Below are 15,931 nucleotides of genomic sequence, written 5' to 3'. Positions count from 1 at the left end.
GTTTAAAAGCGAATACGTTGGGGGTTTCAGAGGGTTTTTTTTTGCTATATTTTTGTATTTCGTTTCAGCTAATATATTATCCAAAAAAAATTCACAAGGGATAATTTTTTTAAATTTAAAAGTTTCAACCAATAAGTACATGACTTAGAAAAAAAAACGAAAATCTAAAATTCAGTAAAAATACACAATAGACAAAACATCTGTCGAGAGATTATCAAAAATAAACTTGATTTGAATGAAACTAACATTTTTGTGCCTTAATCCTCAGAAGGTCACGACATCACTTCCTGGCCAACAATACCCGAAACCTTTTGGGTCAAAGGATCATGCAGGCACCAGTTGGCATCACCAACCACAGATCCGTGGAAAGTCAGGTCAAACAGCAGTCGAAAATCAATGTTGGGTTCCCGGAAGCAAAGCTAATGCTCAGCAGTCCACATCCTGGACACAGTCACCATGGAGCATTTGAACCTTGATCTAATCAACAAACATGTCTGAAAAAGGAGCATTTTTAAAAAGTATTTATTGAAACAATGCTAAAAAAAAAAAATCAATACAACTGAAGTACATGAACAGCAAGCTAACGCTAACAGACGAGCTTATATGCATTAGCTGTACAAAAGTTGAAATCTGTGTTCCGTTTACTTAGAAATGTCAATAGGTTAAACATTACATTGCAGACTGCTGCTAATGCTAACAGTTAGCTTACTCTTAAAAACCGTGACACCTTGATTTCACACCAAGAAAATTGCATTGTTGAGTGTTTCGCTGAGGTTTGTACGAGGCACACATCCCAGAGGGCATGGGGGTTAGAGGATTGAGTATTTGACCTCGGGCTGCTGAAGAGATGAGCGCGGCTGCCAAAGATCTGATTTGTGATTCCTTGTGATTCCTCCTGCACGTCTACTTCCCAACACTGTTATCAACACAAGAACATGTTTCACGCAACAGCAGCACCCGGAAAACCACAATTCATGACTACAACTGACAAAACAAAACAAGCCCCTTCTGACAGTTGAAAACTTGATCTATCCCTTTTTGTACCAATAACAAGCTCTCTTGACTGACAGGTACCAACTGTCACTGTTGCCCCATGACACAAACTAATGTCAAAGTATGTGTTTGAGATAAAGACGTCCCCAAGTGGACATCGCGAGAATTAAACCTGGCAACTGAGAATGACGCGTAGCATTACCAAAGACCCTTTTAAGAACAAAACAAAGAACATTAACTTAAGACTTTCATATTCATCCATATCAACACAACAGGACAAGCACACGACAAAGCCGGCAGTGTATGGTCCGATCGACACATGAAATGTCCCCTGCTTCAATAGGAAGAGTCAGAATGATCTTGCTCTCGACTGAAGCTACAGGAAAACTTGTTTTAATGCGGCGTTGGTCGTTAAAGGGAGAACGGGAGGAGCTTCAGTTCAGTCACACGGCTTCAGATGAGTTTCTTTTCTTGACGCGGCTTCGCCGGGTCTTTGGTGTCGGCAGACAGCAGTGCCATGATGTCCAGGGCGGCCTTGGTGATCTGAGCCCCGAACCGGCGCGAACTCTGGAAGCCGAAGCACAGAGACAGACGACACCAGACATGAGATCCTCAGAGAAACAGTGGTGAGCCAGTAGAGCCTCTCTCATGCAATGCACATCATCTCTCACTGGAACGCTGCGGAACACTTACGGTCTCGCTGCAGGAGTGTTTGGACGACACATGAAAGTTGATCATGTCCTCGCCCACGATGATGTAGGAGACGCCGTAGCCGTCATCTGCCACCTGGTGAGCAAGAGCGTTACGGCCACCGCGTCACCATGGACGGGACAGAAGCGTCCGACACTCACCGGCCCGAACCCTCCTCCCAGAGAAATGAAGTCGGGGTGGTTCTTCAGGTCGAACAGCTCCATCTGCTGCACCGGAGTCTGACTGGTGGAGAGGCGCCACGGCTCGGACAGCACCTGAGAGAGGGGGCGGAGTCACGCGACTGGCTGCAGGCGTTTTCACCGAGAACCTTCCATACCTCTCTGAGGAATGCAGAATCCACGCCGAGATACTTGGAGACGACATAGAGGCAGAAGAGGTGGCGGTCGATCCCGGCGCCGGTCATGGCCATCCGGTACAGGTTCTGGTGCCGCTCTGACGCCACCCTGAAGAGGCGTCGGCAGGTGTCCTCTGACTGGTGAGACACAAGTCCCGCTTAGCCACCTGGACCCCCACCGGAGGACGAGCGTCTTCATCAGGGCCCCTACCTCGCCGGCCTCCAAAGCTTTGACGAAGGCGCAGCTCTCGTTGGAACATGACCTCACCGTCTCAGTGCGACCCTCACGGAACAGCCGAGTCATGGAGGCCTCGTAGGTCAGACAGAAGCCGCCGCGGTCCTGGAGCACAAGGCAGGGAGAGACAGAGAAGATGACAACATGCCACTGCTTGCTTTCTTAATCCCCTGCCCTTCCCTCTGCCAACATTTCCATCTTGGCATCGCACTCCGATCCACTATCTCTGGCCGCACCTTCTTTTCATTTCTCCTTATCTTCCTTTTATCTCTACCTTTCCTTTATCCTAATTTCTCTTGTTCCCCCATCTTTTCTCTCTCCTTCAGTCCTTCCATTCTCCCCCTGTCCCGCTCACTATCCCCCATCCCTTAAAAGCTATTTGTGGACACCAGGAGGAAGTGTAAATCCCAAACATTCTTCCCTCATTGCCCATCCCGAAATGAGATAATGTCCTTTATCTCTCACGGACACCGACATCACCATACACCACGGGTGGAGGGGGGTCTTACCCGGAAGTAGGCCAGCTGCAGGGTGATCTGGATGAAAGCGTCCGGACTGACGCGGAGCTTCTTGATTCGGCCTTTTCCAAACTCCCGGAACGGGAAGACGTGGCAGTCCACATCCTCAGCCAGTTTCTGAGCCGTCACCAGAGAGCTGCTGATCTGAGACTGGACCTGAGGGAGGAGACCACCGTGAGTGAGGATGATGTCATGGGCATGTGCTCACACCGACGCTGGAGTACAGGCCTCACACACAAGCCGTCATGACTTCAGAAGGAAAACACTATTACATGAAATATAAATGTCTATTTAAGTTCCCACTGAAAAGATTTCATTGTCAAGACTTTTTTTTTTGATGAACGCCAAGTTGTAGTATATTTATTTTACAACCCCCCCCATTCATCACTTCTGTCAATGTCAAGTATATTTTTCAACTATTATTTTCTTTATTATAATCATCATAAAAATGTTATAAACGAAAGACAGAATGTTTATATTTTAATAAAGAAGTAAATAAACTCGTGATAATACTTGGGATTGTGTGTCAGAAAACCTTGGTTCTGCCATTGCAAAGTGGTGGCAGTGCATACCAGTCTGATGTGAGGCAGTCAAGGGAAGTAAAGATGGGAAGAAATGGCTTTCAATGGTTGAATGTCAGTCTTTTTCAATGGCTGAAAACTCTTTCCTCACTTCTGCAGATATTTGCCTCAGATAAATGCCGCCATCGCCTGCTGAATTATTGCATTTCAGTAGGTATAACTTGTTTTCATTATGAGCCACTTTGCAGGCTCGGTGAACGACCGATCCCATCTATCTGTCGAGCTCATCCGCCCCCAGGTTTTCAAGTTGAGTCGAGTTGTTCATGACAGTGCAGACAGACGGGCAGCAGACCGGAAGAGGCGCGCAACGCAGCCGGACTCCATCAAACAACAACGTTCATGATGCCTTCACTGACTGTAGGGGAAACGCACATCAACGTGACGTTAGATCAGAGTTGCAAGCCATACTGACCGACGTTATGGAGGAACCTCAGTCGTCCCAACCTAGGCAACAATATATCAGGATTGATGTATTTACTTGAAATTACTTTCGATTTTGAATGATTGTATTCTAGTTTTCATTTACTTCAGCTTCATTCAATGATTCTTTATCTCTTCACATTTTGGAGAGCAACAAACTTTGATAGTTCACAAGTTTTGAAGTGCGACGCATAGAGGCACATCAGGTTTAGCTGCACATTTGACCGGCTTCTTCACTGTGAGCATGTGTGAGACTCGTGACGGACGACTCAACGCGTAATCATAGATCTATAGTGGAGAAAGAATGAGACCAAATCCATGTAATGGACAACACGTTCTAATCCTTTGTGATTTTACGTCATCATATCGCGCACCTCCATCTCCAGACAAGTGAGGTGTAATTGGATCATTTCCACCAGTTGAAAAACACTCTTCCAGACAGAAGTTCAATATTCTCCTGCCACTCTTTCTTAGAGACATCAATTCACTTGAGCATTTCTGGAATGTGGGAGGAAACCAGAGTGTCTAACAGAAGAAAAAAACCAATGACCTGCAGTCACAGCAGAAAAACAACGATTAACAATCATTTCATTGGAGGCATCAGGGGAACTCCTGCTGAGAGATGAGCGTCAGTATCATTCCACTGTCTCCATTTCCACTGAAGTGACATCATTGTCTGCAGTAGGTCATGGAGTAGTCTGATTCAGCAACAGGAAAAGGGAAAAGAGGGATACAGGCGGAGTACAAGGGAAAATCCCCCGTCACAAAATTCCTATCGTAAAGACCCATTAGCTGTAGTCACCCAAAAATATCGGGGCGATGTTGGGGACAGATATAGCCCGTAGAGCTTGATCAAAACAGATAAGTGACGGTTCCTTCAAACAAAAGTCGGTGGCATTCAGAGCCAGTGTTGTTGGACTTCAGTTCTATCGGTCTGCGTAGCACATGTCAGGAAACCATTTGTCTCCGTCAGTGCAAGGTTTTGCAGATAAAGTTCAAACGCAGAAAGGAACTATAAACAACAACCCTCTACTTTCGATTCTAGTCTCATGTCTAAGGCTAATTTTGGCATGAAATGGTTCACCACCGCCGACGGTCCGTGACAAACACTTCCTTCTACAACTTCAAACGGACATCCTCAGTTCCATTGAATCACGTCTGGCCTCGGCTCAGCAGCGAAAATATTTGAGGTGTGGTGATCTCGTTTTTCCAAATTCGGCCCGTGGGCCTCGAGTCCTATACACCGGTGACAAAGACCAGGTTAACTGGACCTCAGCAATGTCTGTCACGGTCTGCTCACCCTGCTGTGACGACTCTTCACGGTGGATTAATAACAGCATTCCACTCATGGACCAAGAAAGTGTTTGCAACAGATCATAAGACACCACACACACACAGATTCACATGAGGACTTTAGACCAGCGGAAGATTCTTATGTGGCTGGTGACAGATTAAAGCCGGTGTTGACCTGGGATCAATGAATAACTAATGTGTATGTGGAGAGTGAACCAGTGAACTGTTTATCAGGGAGTCGAGTTCCATGGAAAGTAGCCCCATGAGTACACCAACATTATTTTTAACATCCACACACACAGCCGACCCCAAACTTCAGGAAACATCAAAAGTAAACATCCACTCTTAAAAAAACACAATGTGGGGTGAGCTGATGAAAGCACCCACACTGGCAAAAATGCACACGCACAACTTGATTTCAGTTATTAGAGCCGTCATTGACGTATTGGAGCAGTGTGGAAACATTTCAGTGAATTGCACAACAGTATGGGGGAACCGGGGGAGAAAGGGGAGGTGGGGTGTTGTTCCGTGAGAAACTATTGACACAATTGTGTTGATATGCAACATAACACAAGTAAAACAATTGTGTCGTAAGACGTGATAACTGCTGCTGGGCCAGGGTTACTGAGCCCTTGAGCAACGCTCAGAAGGCAGTTGGAGCCAATGTGCAGAACAAAACTACGGTGCTGTTGTCATTCAAGGAAGCGAGCTGCCGTGAGAACTCGGGACAGAAAAAGGCAGCTCATTAAACAAATTACTGAAATTCCTACAGACTGTATCTGACAGCACTTGAACACATCACTTCTGATCGGTGCTTTGAAACTTGGAGGCAGCGCAGGAGTAGAACAAAACGTCAGTGGAAGCCTGCAAGCGAGTAGATAAACTGAGGGCCAAAGTCATGGAAAGTTTTCTAGAAATGCACTTCCTGCTCAACTAGAGTTTTACTCTCAGAAAAATGAGGGATTATAAGATGAACCTTTGTCGGCAGGCGACCAACAGCCCAGACTCAGCATCAACGGCGCTGCATGGTCGCTGCATACCTCAGCTGGGATGTCCCACTGGAGCCTCTGTGGAGGAGGCAGCGAGCGGTCCACATCTCCCCGGCAGTGTCCGTCCTCCGTGTAGCCAAGCTGGAAGGCGTCGGTGGCAAGAGTGAACTGCAACACAGTGACTCGTAAAGCTGCTGGTTCTTCAATTAAACTACAATCGAGATCTAACGTTTGCAATTATTGACTTGTTTCTCTAGACCTTTCACATACTTTGGTTTCATATTTTGTTCAAATTGTCTCACAGCATACTGCGTCCTCGCTCACTTCCTTCTCTTAATCTTTTCCTGTGATGCAAGCTCATGAAACTATTCAGAAATCGGCGTCACCACACACTCACCTCCCACAGATGAGCCACAGTCGGAGCGTCAGCCCACGAGTGCTCGGCGTTCAGGCCACTCTTGCCGTTCTTGTAGATGATGATGGAGAAGGATTTATCAAACCACCTGGAAGACAGATTGCCACTTCAAACCCAACGCACATCATCGTCTAGATTCACCCAATGCACAGCATCTTGTGAAGGACTTCAACAACAAAACATGTAATGTGTGACTAATTTAACATCACTGCCCTGAAATAAATGCATTTTTATGGCACCAGATGGTTCATTTGAATATATTTCATAAATTAGTGTTTATCAGTATTTTACTCCATTATGAAAACGTAGAACCATACACCATACATAGTTCGAGAGATGCTGTGTCCCAACTGATAATGAATTTCCAGCCCGTCCCTCACCGGTCATAGCATTTGCCGTGCAGCAGAGATTTGGCGTAGCGGTCCAGGTTCCCCGCAGGGTCGTCCCCCCTCATGCCCTGCTCCTCGTCGTCCAGGGTGATGAAGAACGCGGCGCGATCGATCACGTCCATCGATCGTCTGTTGATTCCGCTGCTGAAGTGCTTCTTCCTCATCTGGGCCCAGGGGACCCTGCAGAGAGGGAGTTGTTTTGATTCTCAGGTGAACTGTGTTTCTACTTTGAGTCTCTTCTGGATGACTGAGCTGCTCTTCAGATCTCATTCTGAGGTAGCACCAGTCTTCTTTTAGAATCACCGTAGTCAGATATGATGACACAAATGACACACTTCTAATCCCTCTTCAGATCTTGAGAACTTTTGTTTCTAGTGTTTGGACTGAGACAGTCCCAGCGGAACCACTTTGGACCCTGATTTCAATAGTTGTCTCATTTGGGTGGTGATAACACAAAGTGGTTGCAGTCTGTAATGATTTCCAGCTACCGGGGTCAACAAGTTAGTGCAAGCGTGCGCTCGGCGAGTGGGTGTCTAGAGTCGAGAGCGGAAACAGACCATTGGGTGAAGCACAGGAAGCCGTAAATGAACTCATGTCTGAGCTTCTGGCAGGAAGGAGAGAGTTTTTCAGCACAACAGTCGACAGAGAGTCCTTACTTGTCCACAAGATATTTGATGGCCACATCTCTAATGCGACACGTGGTAACAGAGTCAAACTAGAATTCGCAGAACTTATGGAACGCTAGCGCGGCACTTTTTTGTTGTGTCGACACACGCACGCTCCTAATTACATATCATGTCAGCAAGACAAAGTGAGACGAGTGATGGATGGATGGAGGGACACATTCTCACGAAACAATTACTCTTCACCTTCCAGAACAGACGCTTGAGCAATATTAACAGTTTACTTTTCAGTTCCACGATGAAATATGTTCTCACTTGATCTTAGACCACCTCATACATCTGTCTTTGTGCGCGAACTCAACCTTCCTGTTGTGCAGCGCTGATGTGTTAGCATTTAGCATTGCTGTGGTTTCATTAGGAACAAAACCCCAACCAAGTCAGAAGTGGCCATGTTTGACCCATTTTCATGAAGTTACGCGAGCGACGCCAGACAAAATAAAACATGACGAGGGAGGAGGACAATAATATATGGCGGAAATAGACTAGGAGCTCTTTCGACATTATCTCCCAACTACCTTGAGAAAATAAATATCTTTAAGAGATTGCACATTAACTACGTCAAAACCACCAGATGTCTCTGTTGTGTGATGTTTCAACCAATCGCACAAAGAAGACATAACGCCCTGATATTAAGAGTAAAGGTACACAGCTACACATCCTGTGAGAAAAGAAGACATGATACTATCAGCTACATAAATAAAGTTGTGTTTTTCAAAGCAACACATAAATGGATGGCTGATTTCCCAGACTGGCTATCGACAGGATGCATCGGCTAGCACCGCGTAGATGTGAGATGACGTCCTTCAAGGGTGGAAACTGGCAGTTAAGAAAAGCACAGGAAGTGTTTCATAAGCTTCTAATAACAATATGTGAGACATCACATGAGATGAGATAATGACAACCAACACGGTCTGTGCCGAGGACTAGAATTTATTTAACTCAAACAACACTAACAGAAGAGTGAAAAAGTAAACACGGCTGCTGGTCGAGGAGGCAGACATGCTGAAAGCCGTAGAAGAAGGACTAACGATGTTGGTTTAGTTGTCTGAGAAAAGAACTAGTTTGAGAAGCAGCGATAAGGATCTAGTCGTTAAGGTAATTGTCGTCGCAGCAGTTGAAAAATGTGGTTTTGGCAGTTCAGACAGTTGCTAGATTTACTCTTGGGCACATTTTTCACCCAGCTGCAAAACAGGCCTCTCTATGGACACTATTTTAACCCTGGTCTGTGGCGCCACCTGGTGGTAACTGAATGCAGCTGCAGCATAAACCCACCTGTCCCCAGCAGTGAGTGCGCCCAGCTTCTCCTCCCCGGGCTGCGGTGGCGACGTGTCGTCCAGGATCTTCTGGATCTGGAACTCGATCTCTCGGGGCGACAGAAGGCGGCCTGCACGGTAAACCCACAAGCGGAAATAGCGCCCCTTGTGGTACACAGCAACAAACTCGCTGTCCAGCCAATGCTGGAGGACGTCTGTGGAGCAGAGGGACGATCGTTGGTCGAGGAGGGGATCGGAAAATTCTGAAGATGAGGAACACGGTTTGTAAATGACATTCAAGCAATCCGTGTGTGTCTACCTTGGCCAATTCTCAGAAACACTTACTTGAGGATTAAAACTCAGTCATTTGTTTTGGATGGTTAGGTTGAGAGCACCTGGCAATCAGCACTGCCCACAAAGTAGGAATACAAACGTGTGTGTTAAGCATTACCAGTCTCTTCTCCTGGGGTGCGAGTAGTGTTGAACATCCTCTCACACTGAGCAGCACACAGTGGGATGACGGTGCCTGGAACACGACTCTGGGACGGACACACACACACACACACACAGATGAGTGTCATCCTCGTTTGTTATGCATATTTAAATATCAACAATATTTTTGGGGGTGTTGAAGCAGACAGTCACATCCCAGCTAACAATAGACATACTGTCAACACTTGCCAACACTCACACACGACATTCAACTACACACCACTCACACAGAGAGCGAGAGAGAGAGAGAGAAAGAGAGAGACAGACAGACAGACACAGAGAGAGAGAGAGAGAGAGAGAGAGAGAGAGAGAGAGACAGACAGACAGACACAGAGAGAGAGAGAGAGAGACAGACAGACACAGAGAGAGAGAGAGAGAGAGAGACAGACAGAGAGAGAGAGACAGACAGACACAGAGAGAGAGAGAGAGAGACAGAGAGAGACAGAAAGAGAGAGAGAGAGAGAGAGATGTTACCGGTTTGAGCTCCTCTCGGTTGACTTTGCGTCGGTACAGCAGCAGGGCAGTGATGGTGTTTCCAGCCCGAGCCGCCTGCACTGATGTTGGGGTCACAAAAAGAAAGTCCTGCCAAAGAGGACAGCGATTGAAAATCAACTGGTCTTGGGAGTGCTGTGCAGACTGTCATAAGGATGACTGCCAAAATACGTAAGGCACAAATGCATGAACAGATTATATATTAAAAAAAAAACAAAACATCAATGTGGTGAGACACACGGAAACATTGACAACTTGTGGTGGCAAATCAATTTCATGTCAATATTGGTCTGGTTCCGCTTTAAAAGACACTCAAATCGGTAAATTAGTAGCTCGAGGTTTCATCACTTCAAAAACTAGTCGTTACCATTCCATAGTAGTTGCTGTTGACCATGATGGGCCCTCGGCCGCGCAGGTAGATGTACTCCTCCCACCAGTCGCTCACCTGCAGAGAGACAATTGAGCTTGAGTGTTCACATCCTGACAGCAGCCATGCAACAGCTGTTTATCAGTACATGAATTACAGAAATAATTGTGATTATTTTTGGGACAAATGCCAATCTGCTTGGCTTTTAGCGCCTGCCATCCAAAAATGTTTACAGCATAGATTGACACGTTTTTTTTAATCAGATTATTTGAATCAGAAATCTAAAGAAATGATCAAAGGTAAAACATGCATTATCATGTTCTTTAAAACATTGGATTTTTTTTTTCAGTTGGGATTTCTCAACTACTGCAAAGGCAACAGCGGCCCCAACAGTCCTGAGTTGAGATCTGTGCTCTTTCACTAGGCCACGCTGGAGAGACAAGAGGAAGTGGAAGAGAATAAATATTTTAACATGAAGCCAACTTACATAGTTGGTGGCCCACAAAGCTTTTAGTTTCAAGTAGCGTTGAAGTCGGTTTCCCAGGGTGTTTTCGAACTGTCCGGCCAGCTGAGTCATCCTCATAAACCCTGCATCGTCCAGCAGCGGCCGCACCGACTCCAGGTACTGTCACGCCCAAACACAGCCAAATAAAAAAACTGAACAATCATTCACATGAATGGTTTGTTTTTGCAAGCCATACTCGGCTCAGGGTGTCTTTGATGGCTGGGACGGGCAGGTGGGGCAAAGATGTCTGGTAGCTGTAGAGCAGCGGCTTCCTGCTGGACAGTAGACGCAGCAGAGTCTAGCAGAAATACAACAAAAAAAGTCACACTTCAACTGAGAAACTGTGATGCTTCATCCAAACAAACCTCAGTATTAGAGACAGAATCAACATTCAGAAAAAATAAAATACTTCCATGGTCAAAATAACTGTGAACTAAGTGATTTAAGGAGCGAAATAAGACAAAAATATGTGATAGTTCAAATTAAAACTATTCCAAATTAAATAAATAAAATAAATAAGTAAAAAAAAATTTTTTACATACACATTTTGTTTACATGCAGTTTAAAATTGATATTGAATATTAATGGAATTTAATGTGAAATTGAAAGATGTAGGAAATTTTACTATAAATAGACGAGAAAAAATATGTAATATATTTTAATATATAAATATATTCAAGAATGCAATATTAATATACAACTTAATTTAAACATATAGTAACAAACAATCCAATAAATTACATTTTGAGAAATAATTTTCATACATTATTCTACATTACAAAATATTTAAATTAAAAAAAAAAAATACACTTTTCATTGATGTGAAATTTATCATCTAGAACTATTTTAAAAACAAAGAAGATTAAGATTAATTGAAAAAATATATATATCTTGCACAGGTGGTGCAAACTAAATTGAATTATTTTTTTTCTAACTTAAAGGAAGGAAAACAGTTGAAGGACATTTCTGTAACATTTTTGTTGCTAAATGAGGAGTAAAGCATTTCTGCACGTGCTGAATATCAAGAAAGAGAGAGATAATCTATGGAGCTCGTCTTACCACCCAGACTTTGGTGGTGTTGGAGACGCGGCCGTGCTGCTCGAACATCCACTGGTGGTAGGACAGCAGCAGCTTGAGGCAGAAGCGCAGCGCCAGGATGAGCGAGAGCCACAGCAGCGTGCTGAAGACCAGAACTGACACCATCGTCTGACCCTGAGAGCTCAGCGAGACCAGGCTGGAACACAAGTGTGACTTTAGCAAGAGCAGCGTTGTGGCAACCATTGACAACCAACGGCTACCACACGGTTATAATATTCAGCGTTTTAAATTTTATTTTAAGTGTGCATGCAAGTTAGCATGTAGCTGATGGCATCAACTGAACCAGGAAAGTATATTATGTTGAACAAGGTGAAACTCCATGTAGGTGAAAGGTCAAGAGTGAACCGCACCCTGAATGTTTTATTGTGAATCATCAAGCAGTGAAAGGTTCTGCCCGTCTGGCTCAGGCAGATCCTGCTCCACTGTTGGCAAGCAGACAAAAAAAAAACTCACGTTTGGAGTATTTCAGGCTCAACTGCTGCCAAACTTTCAGTTTCAAGTGTAAGAAAAGGTGCATGAGGAAGGACAGCTTCGCAGTGGTGGAGACCAGACATGATAAACACATTACTCTGAGGTTCATTGACACATGCAGATGCTCACCTGAGCGGCAGGTGCTGCTGGATCTTGGCGATGAGGCCCATGCTGGGATCTGAACGCATGTACATGGTGGCCAGGATGGCGATGACCACGAAGAGCCATGAGGACGGGCTGGCCGGGTAAACCCCCTTGATCACACGGTTCTGTCGACACAAGAAAAGATTCTATTTTCTAAAGCTGGAGAGCAAACCGACACTCCGGCATGTGCGTCCAACCATGAACGCATCACGTGCGCAATACATCATTGTCTTGGAATTCATGTTTTGGCCGTGAATAATGTTGACACAGTCACAGGACGAGAACAACCCAAGGATCAACACCCTCTGGAGGGCAGCAGACGTGTCACTGCATGTCGATACTTGCCTCACCAGTGGGACCTCACTCGCTACGTCATCTGCTGTCAACAGACACTCCAAAGCATGATGACTAAATGATGCAAAAAGTACACTCTAACTTGATTTTTTTAAAATTCATACCTTATTTAAAACATGTGTTAGTTAATAACACATTTCTATAAGACTTCTTAAGTTTTTTTAAAATTGTCATAACAACAAAGTTAAATTTAAATTAAATAAAATTATAAATAACCAAAAAAATGCATTGTTTAAGATTGAAATCCAAAATGCAACTTAATTATACATTAAAGCAAACACGAATAAAATGGATGCTGAAAATGAAAAGATGATAATAATATGAAGAATTCAGAAAAGAGTATGTTAAGAAATATTGTTTAGAAAATTTATCAAAAATTATTTCACTCACAAATAAAATAAATTACATAAAATCAATTTCGTTTCATGCTTGGAATGCACAAATACAAACATACAAAAACAGTACCTTCAAAAGTAGCTTCACGTTTGTCGACATGGTGCGGCATAGGATAATTTCAGATTTACTGGTCCTTCTTTGTCAAAAATAATGGTTTTTAAACTTGAAATACAGATCAAGGGAAGTCACCAGGGTCAAGTTCGTCCTCTGACCCCGCCCCTCCACCCACCGGGCAACTCTGCTCATGCAACACTGACCGAGCTTTGAAGAAGACACAAAATACACCTAAATAAGTTCATATTGAGTACATTTACATTCTCAACGTCTTACAAAAGCAAAAATCATGTTAGTTGAGTTACAAGTACTAACATGGAAGCTTCACTGCTGGAACGACTCAAGCGCTCATATGTTAAACACCTAAAATGCTCACAATACTGTTTTAGTTTCTACAGAAACTGAGGAAGACACTGACCCGCATCCTGCTCACTCTCTTCTTCCAGGACCGGACGCCCGACAGGTAGATCTGGTTGAGGGCCTGGTAGGACAGCTGCAGGTCGATGCCCTCGGGGGTGATGGTGAATTGGAATGCCACGGCCTGATGGGCTTCCGCCATTGCTGCCGAATGAAAACCACGTCAGCAGACAGAAACAGCGAGAGTTCCCAGTCTTATTTTGACACTTCAGTCGGAAACAGTGTTTCTGTGAAACATAGGACTGAGCGATAATGAGGTGTTGAGTCAGGCGGATGCGCTGGGTCATTAGACGGGTCGGAGGAATGTTGTTGTCTGCTGCACAACTGAACTCACATGCTGAAGCTGTCGCGATGACAACGAGAGAAACTTTTACAGCATTAGCTCCAGGCATAGATTTGGTCTAATCGTTCAGTAGCCTTGGGTCCACGATGGCCTCTCTGTGTTGAGATGTTTCCAGGAGAACTGGAGCAGCGAGGGCCCGAAACACAGCCGTTACAGCCCAATAAAAACTGAACTTGCTGACAAGGTTTCCATCCTTGTGCATGGAAATGAACGCAGAATTATTGTCTTATTTCACTAACGTGCAGGAGTGTGAGGTGAGGAAAGACTTGGCGGGTGGGTGCGAGCCACCAGTTCAGGAATGAGGAACAACTTGACAACGATGAAACATTCCAGTCAAACCACCTGAGAGGAAGTGGGTCAACATAAAGCCACTCATGAGTGTGTGTGACTTGCCACGCCGCCATGTTTCTTTCTTTTTAACTCAGCACAGCTTGTTTGCGGACACACGAGTTCAGGAACTTCAGCTTTTCACATTTCAAAGTCTCCCGAGAGCTTCAGAGATGACGTTGAAACGTACTTTGAAATCACTGGGAAGGAGGTGTTGAATTTAGCAGCTATATCAAAACAACTGACCAAGCTCAAAAACACACCTGTGCAATGAACAGGTTTAAACACCTGTTGATGGCTTCTGGCAGCTTCAGATGCAACAATTGAACGTTGAGATTCTGAAGGTTCACGGGCATTTTCAAAACAAGTCTGGCGTCATCGCAACACCACCATTTGACTCAACACACACCTACAATACAATTGAGCGGCTTCACCAAAAACCGTGATCGAAAAAACACCTTAGAATATGTTGCAAACCTTCACTCAACACGTGTAACCCATCGATTCTAATGCAACCCGTGAGCATCCGCACAAACGTGCGTGTTCAGAGCGCCTGCTAGCTTCTAGCAACTTCTACTGTCAACGTGTCTTCCTGGACGCCTTTGACCTTAAATTGACTGACGAAAATACTCTTTTTTTTCATTACATTTTGATTCGATGCTTAAAAGCAGCTTCCCACTCGGGAACAATAAGCACATTGAGTTGGTGTGTGAGTGAGAGTGCGTCCAGCAACACACTGGTCCATTCATGCAACATCTCAACGCGCGCGCATCTCCACACCGACAGAAGATGGAGCCTCACGGAGCCGGAGCTCTCACACCAAGCGACAGAAAACGAGGGGAAGCGTCACCTGCAGTTGAACCGAGGACTCCGCCGGTAGTTGTAGCTGCTGCTGCGGCTGCTGTGGTGATTGACCCAGAAGAATATTTCCCTCCCGCCGCCCTCTTTAGACAGCGAAACTGGGCGAACTCGCCCTGGAACCAGTTCTTCGTCTCTCACATCCGACCAAGATAGATGAAGCGCGAGAAGAGGAATCACTCTGACGACAGATTTGGAGACGGTGGCACACATCTGGCAGAGTGAAACTGAAGAAAATGGATATTTAACTCCGACCTTTTACGTTACATGAAACATGAAAATGTTTTTCATAAAACCACGTTTGGTCATGATTTTTAAATGACGTCATCGCCAGTACATGAGAAAAAAGGATAATCCTATTCGGACTGTTGACAATATTTATTGTATAAAATCAACCACTAGCATTAACACGACTCTTAAGTTGTTGTTCACTGTTGTTTACTGACGTTCTTTGTTCTGAGACAAAAGTTATTTTTATTATTATTATGAGTGCGTTTGTAGTCACCATTATTATATTATTCGAGCAATTTATGTAATCAGTAATGCAGTCATCATAAAAAGTCAGCAGCCTTTTTTCATCTTCTATTTTTTTATGGAGTATTTCTCATCAGATTTCTCTTCGGTTCACACGTATTAAAAAAACATGAGTTGCCTCTTCTTGTGGTTTAGCTAAAAATTGAAACTACTCAGAGTGAGACCTCCAGCTTTTTGCAATGACGTAACCCAATGGGATCCGCCCAACCTGGGTGGAGGCACGTGCAGGGAAGAGAGAAGAGGCCTGCGCTCCCCAGATGAGACG

At 44.6% G+C, this 15,931-nt stretch overlaps 1 protein-coding gene across 2 annotated transcripts; it reads right to left on the bottom strand.

The window, feature by feature from the left end:
* Window positions 1-514: 514 nt before the first annotated feature.
* On the bottom strand, window positions 515-15,270 carry cpt1a2b (carnitine palmitoyltransferase 1A2b). 2 transcript variants are annotated; one of them, XM_053851230.1, is made up of 19 exons: window positions 15,125-15,270; window positions 13,606-13,748; window positions 12,369-12,508; window positions 11,730-11,904; window positions 10,867-10,968; window positions 10,653-10,790; window positions 10,166-10,243; window positions 9,781-9,888; window positions 9,266-9,353; window positions 8,834-9,077; window positions 6,870-7,058; window positions 6,472-6,577; window positions 6,126-6,242; window positions 2,783-2,947; window positions 2,250-2,378; window positions 2,021-2,176; window positions 1,845-1,958; window positions 1,687-1,779; window positions 515-1,560 (listed from the first exon to the last, which is right to left on the bottom strand). In XM_053851230.1, the coding sequence occupies exons 2-19, from the start codon at window positions 13,744-13,746 to the stop codon at window positions 1,447-1,449; spliced, it is 2,397 nt and encodes a 798-aa protein (XP_053707205.1). In that variant the 5' UTR covers window positions 13,747-13,748; window positions 15,125-15,270; the 3' UTR covers window positions 515-1,446. The 2 variants fall into 2 exon arrangements, with proteins under 2 accessions (XP_053707205.1, XP_053707206.1); XM_053851231.1 differs by having other exon boundaries at window positions 8,834-9,029.
* Window positions 15,271-15,931: the final 661 nt, after the last annotated feature.

Source organism: Synchiropus splendidus, chromosome 19, assembly GCF_027744825.2.
Source record: "Synchiropus splendidus isolate RoL2022-P1 chromosome 19, RoL_Sspl_1.0, whole genome shotgun sequence".
NCBI classification, from domain to species: Eukaryota; Metazoa; Chordata; class Actinopteri; order Syngnathiformes; family Callionymidae; genus Synchiropus; species Synchiropus splendidus.
The sequence above is the reverse complement of the archived record's forward strand: the minus strand, read 5'-3'. Positions and strand labels throughout refer to the sequence as shown.

Excerpts from the sequence above, each read along its gene's own strand:
- cpt1a2b (XM_053851230.1), bottom strand. The coding sequence starts at position 13,746 with ATGGCGGAAGCCCATCAGGCCGTGGCATTCCAATTCACCATCACCCCC. Across the intron at positions 12,509-13,605 it reads AGAGAGTGAGCAGGATGCGG|AACCGTGTGATCAAGGGGGT; the intron begins GTCAGTGTCTTC and ends TTGTGTCGACAG. Across the intron at positions 2,177-2,249 it reads AAGCTTTGGAGGCCGGCGAG|TCAGAGGACACCTGCCGACG; the intron begins GTAGGGGCCCTG and ends GTGTCTCACCAG.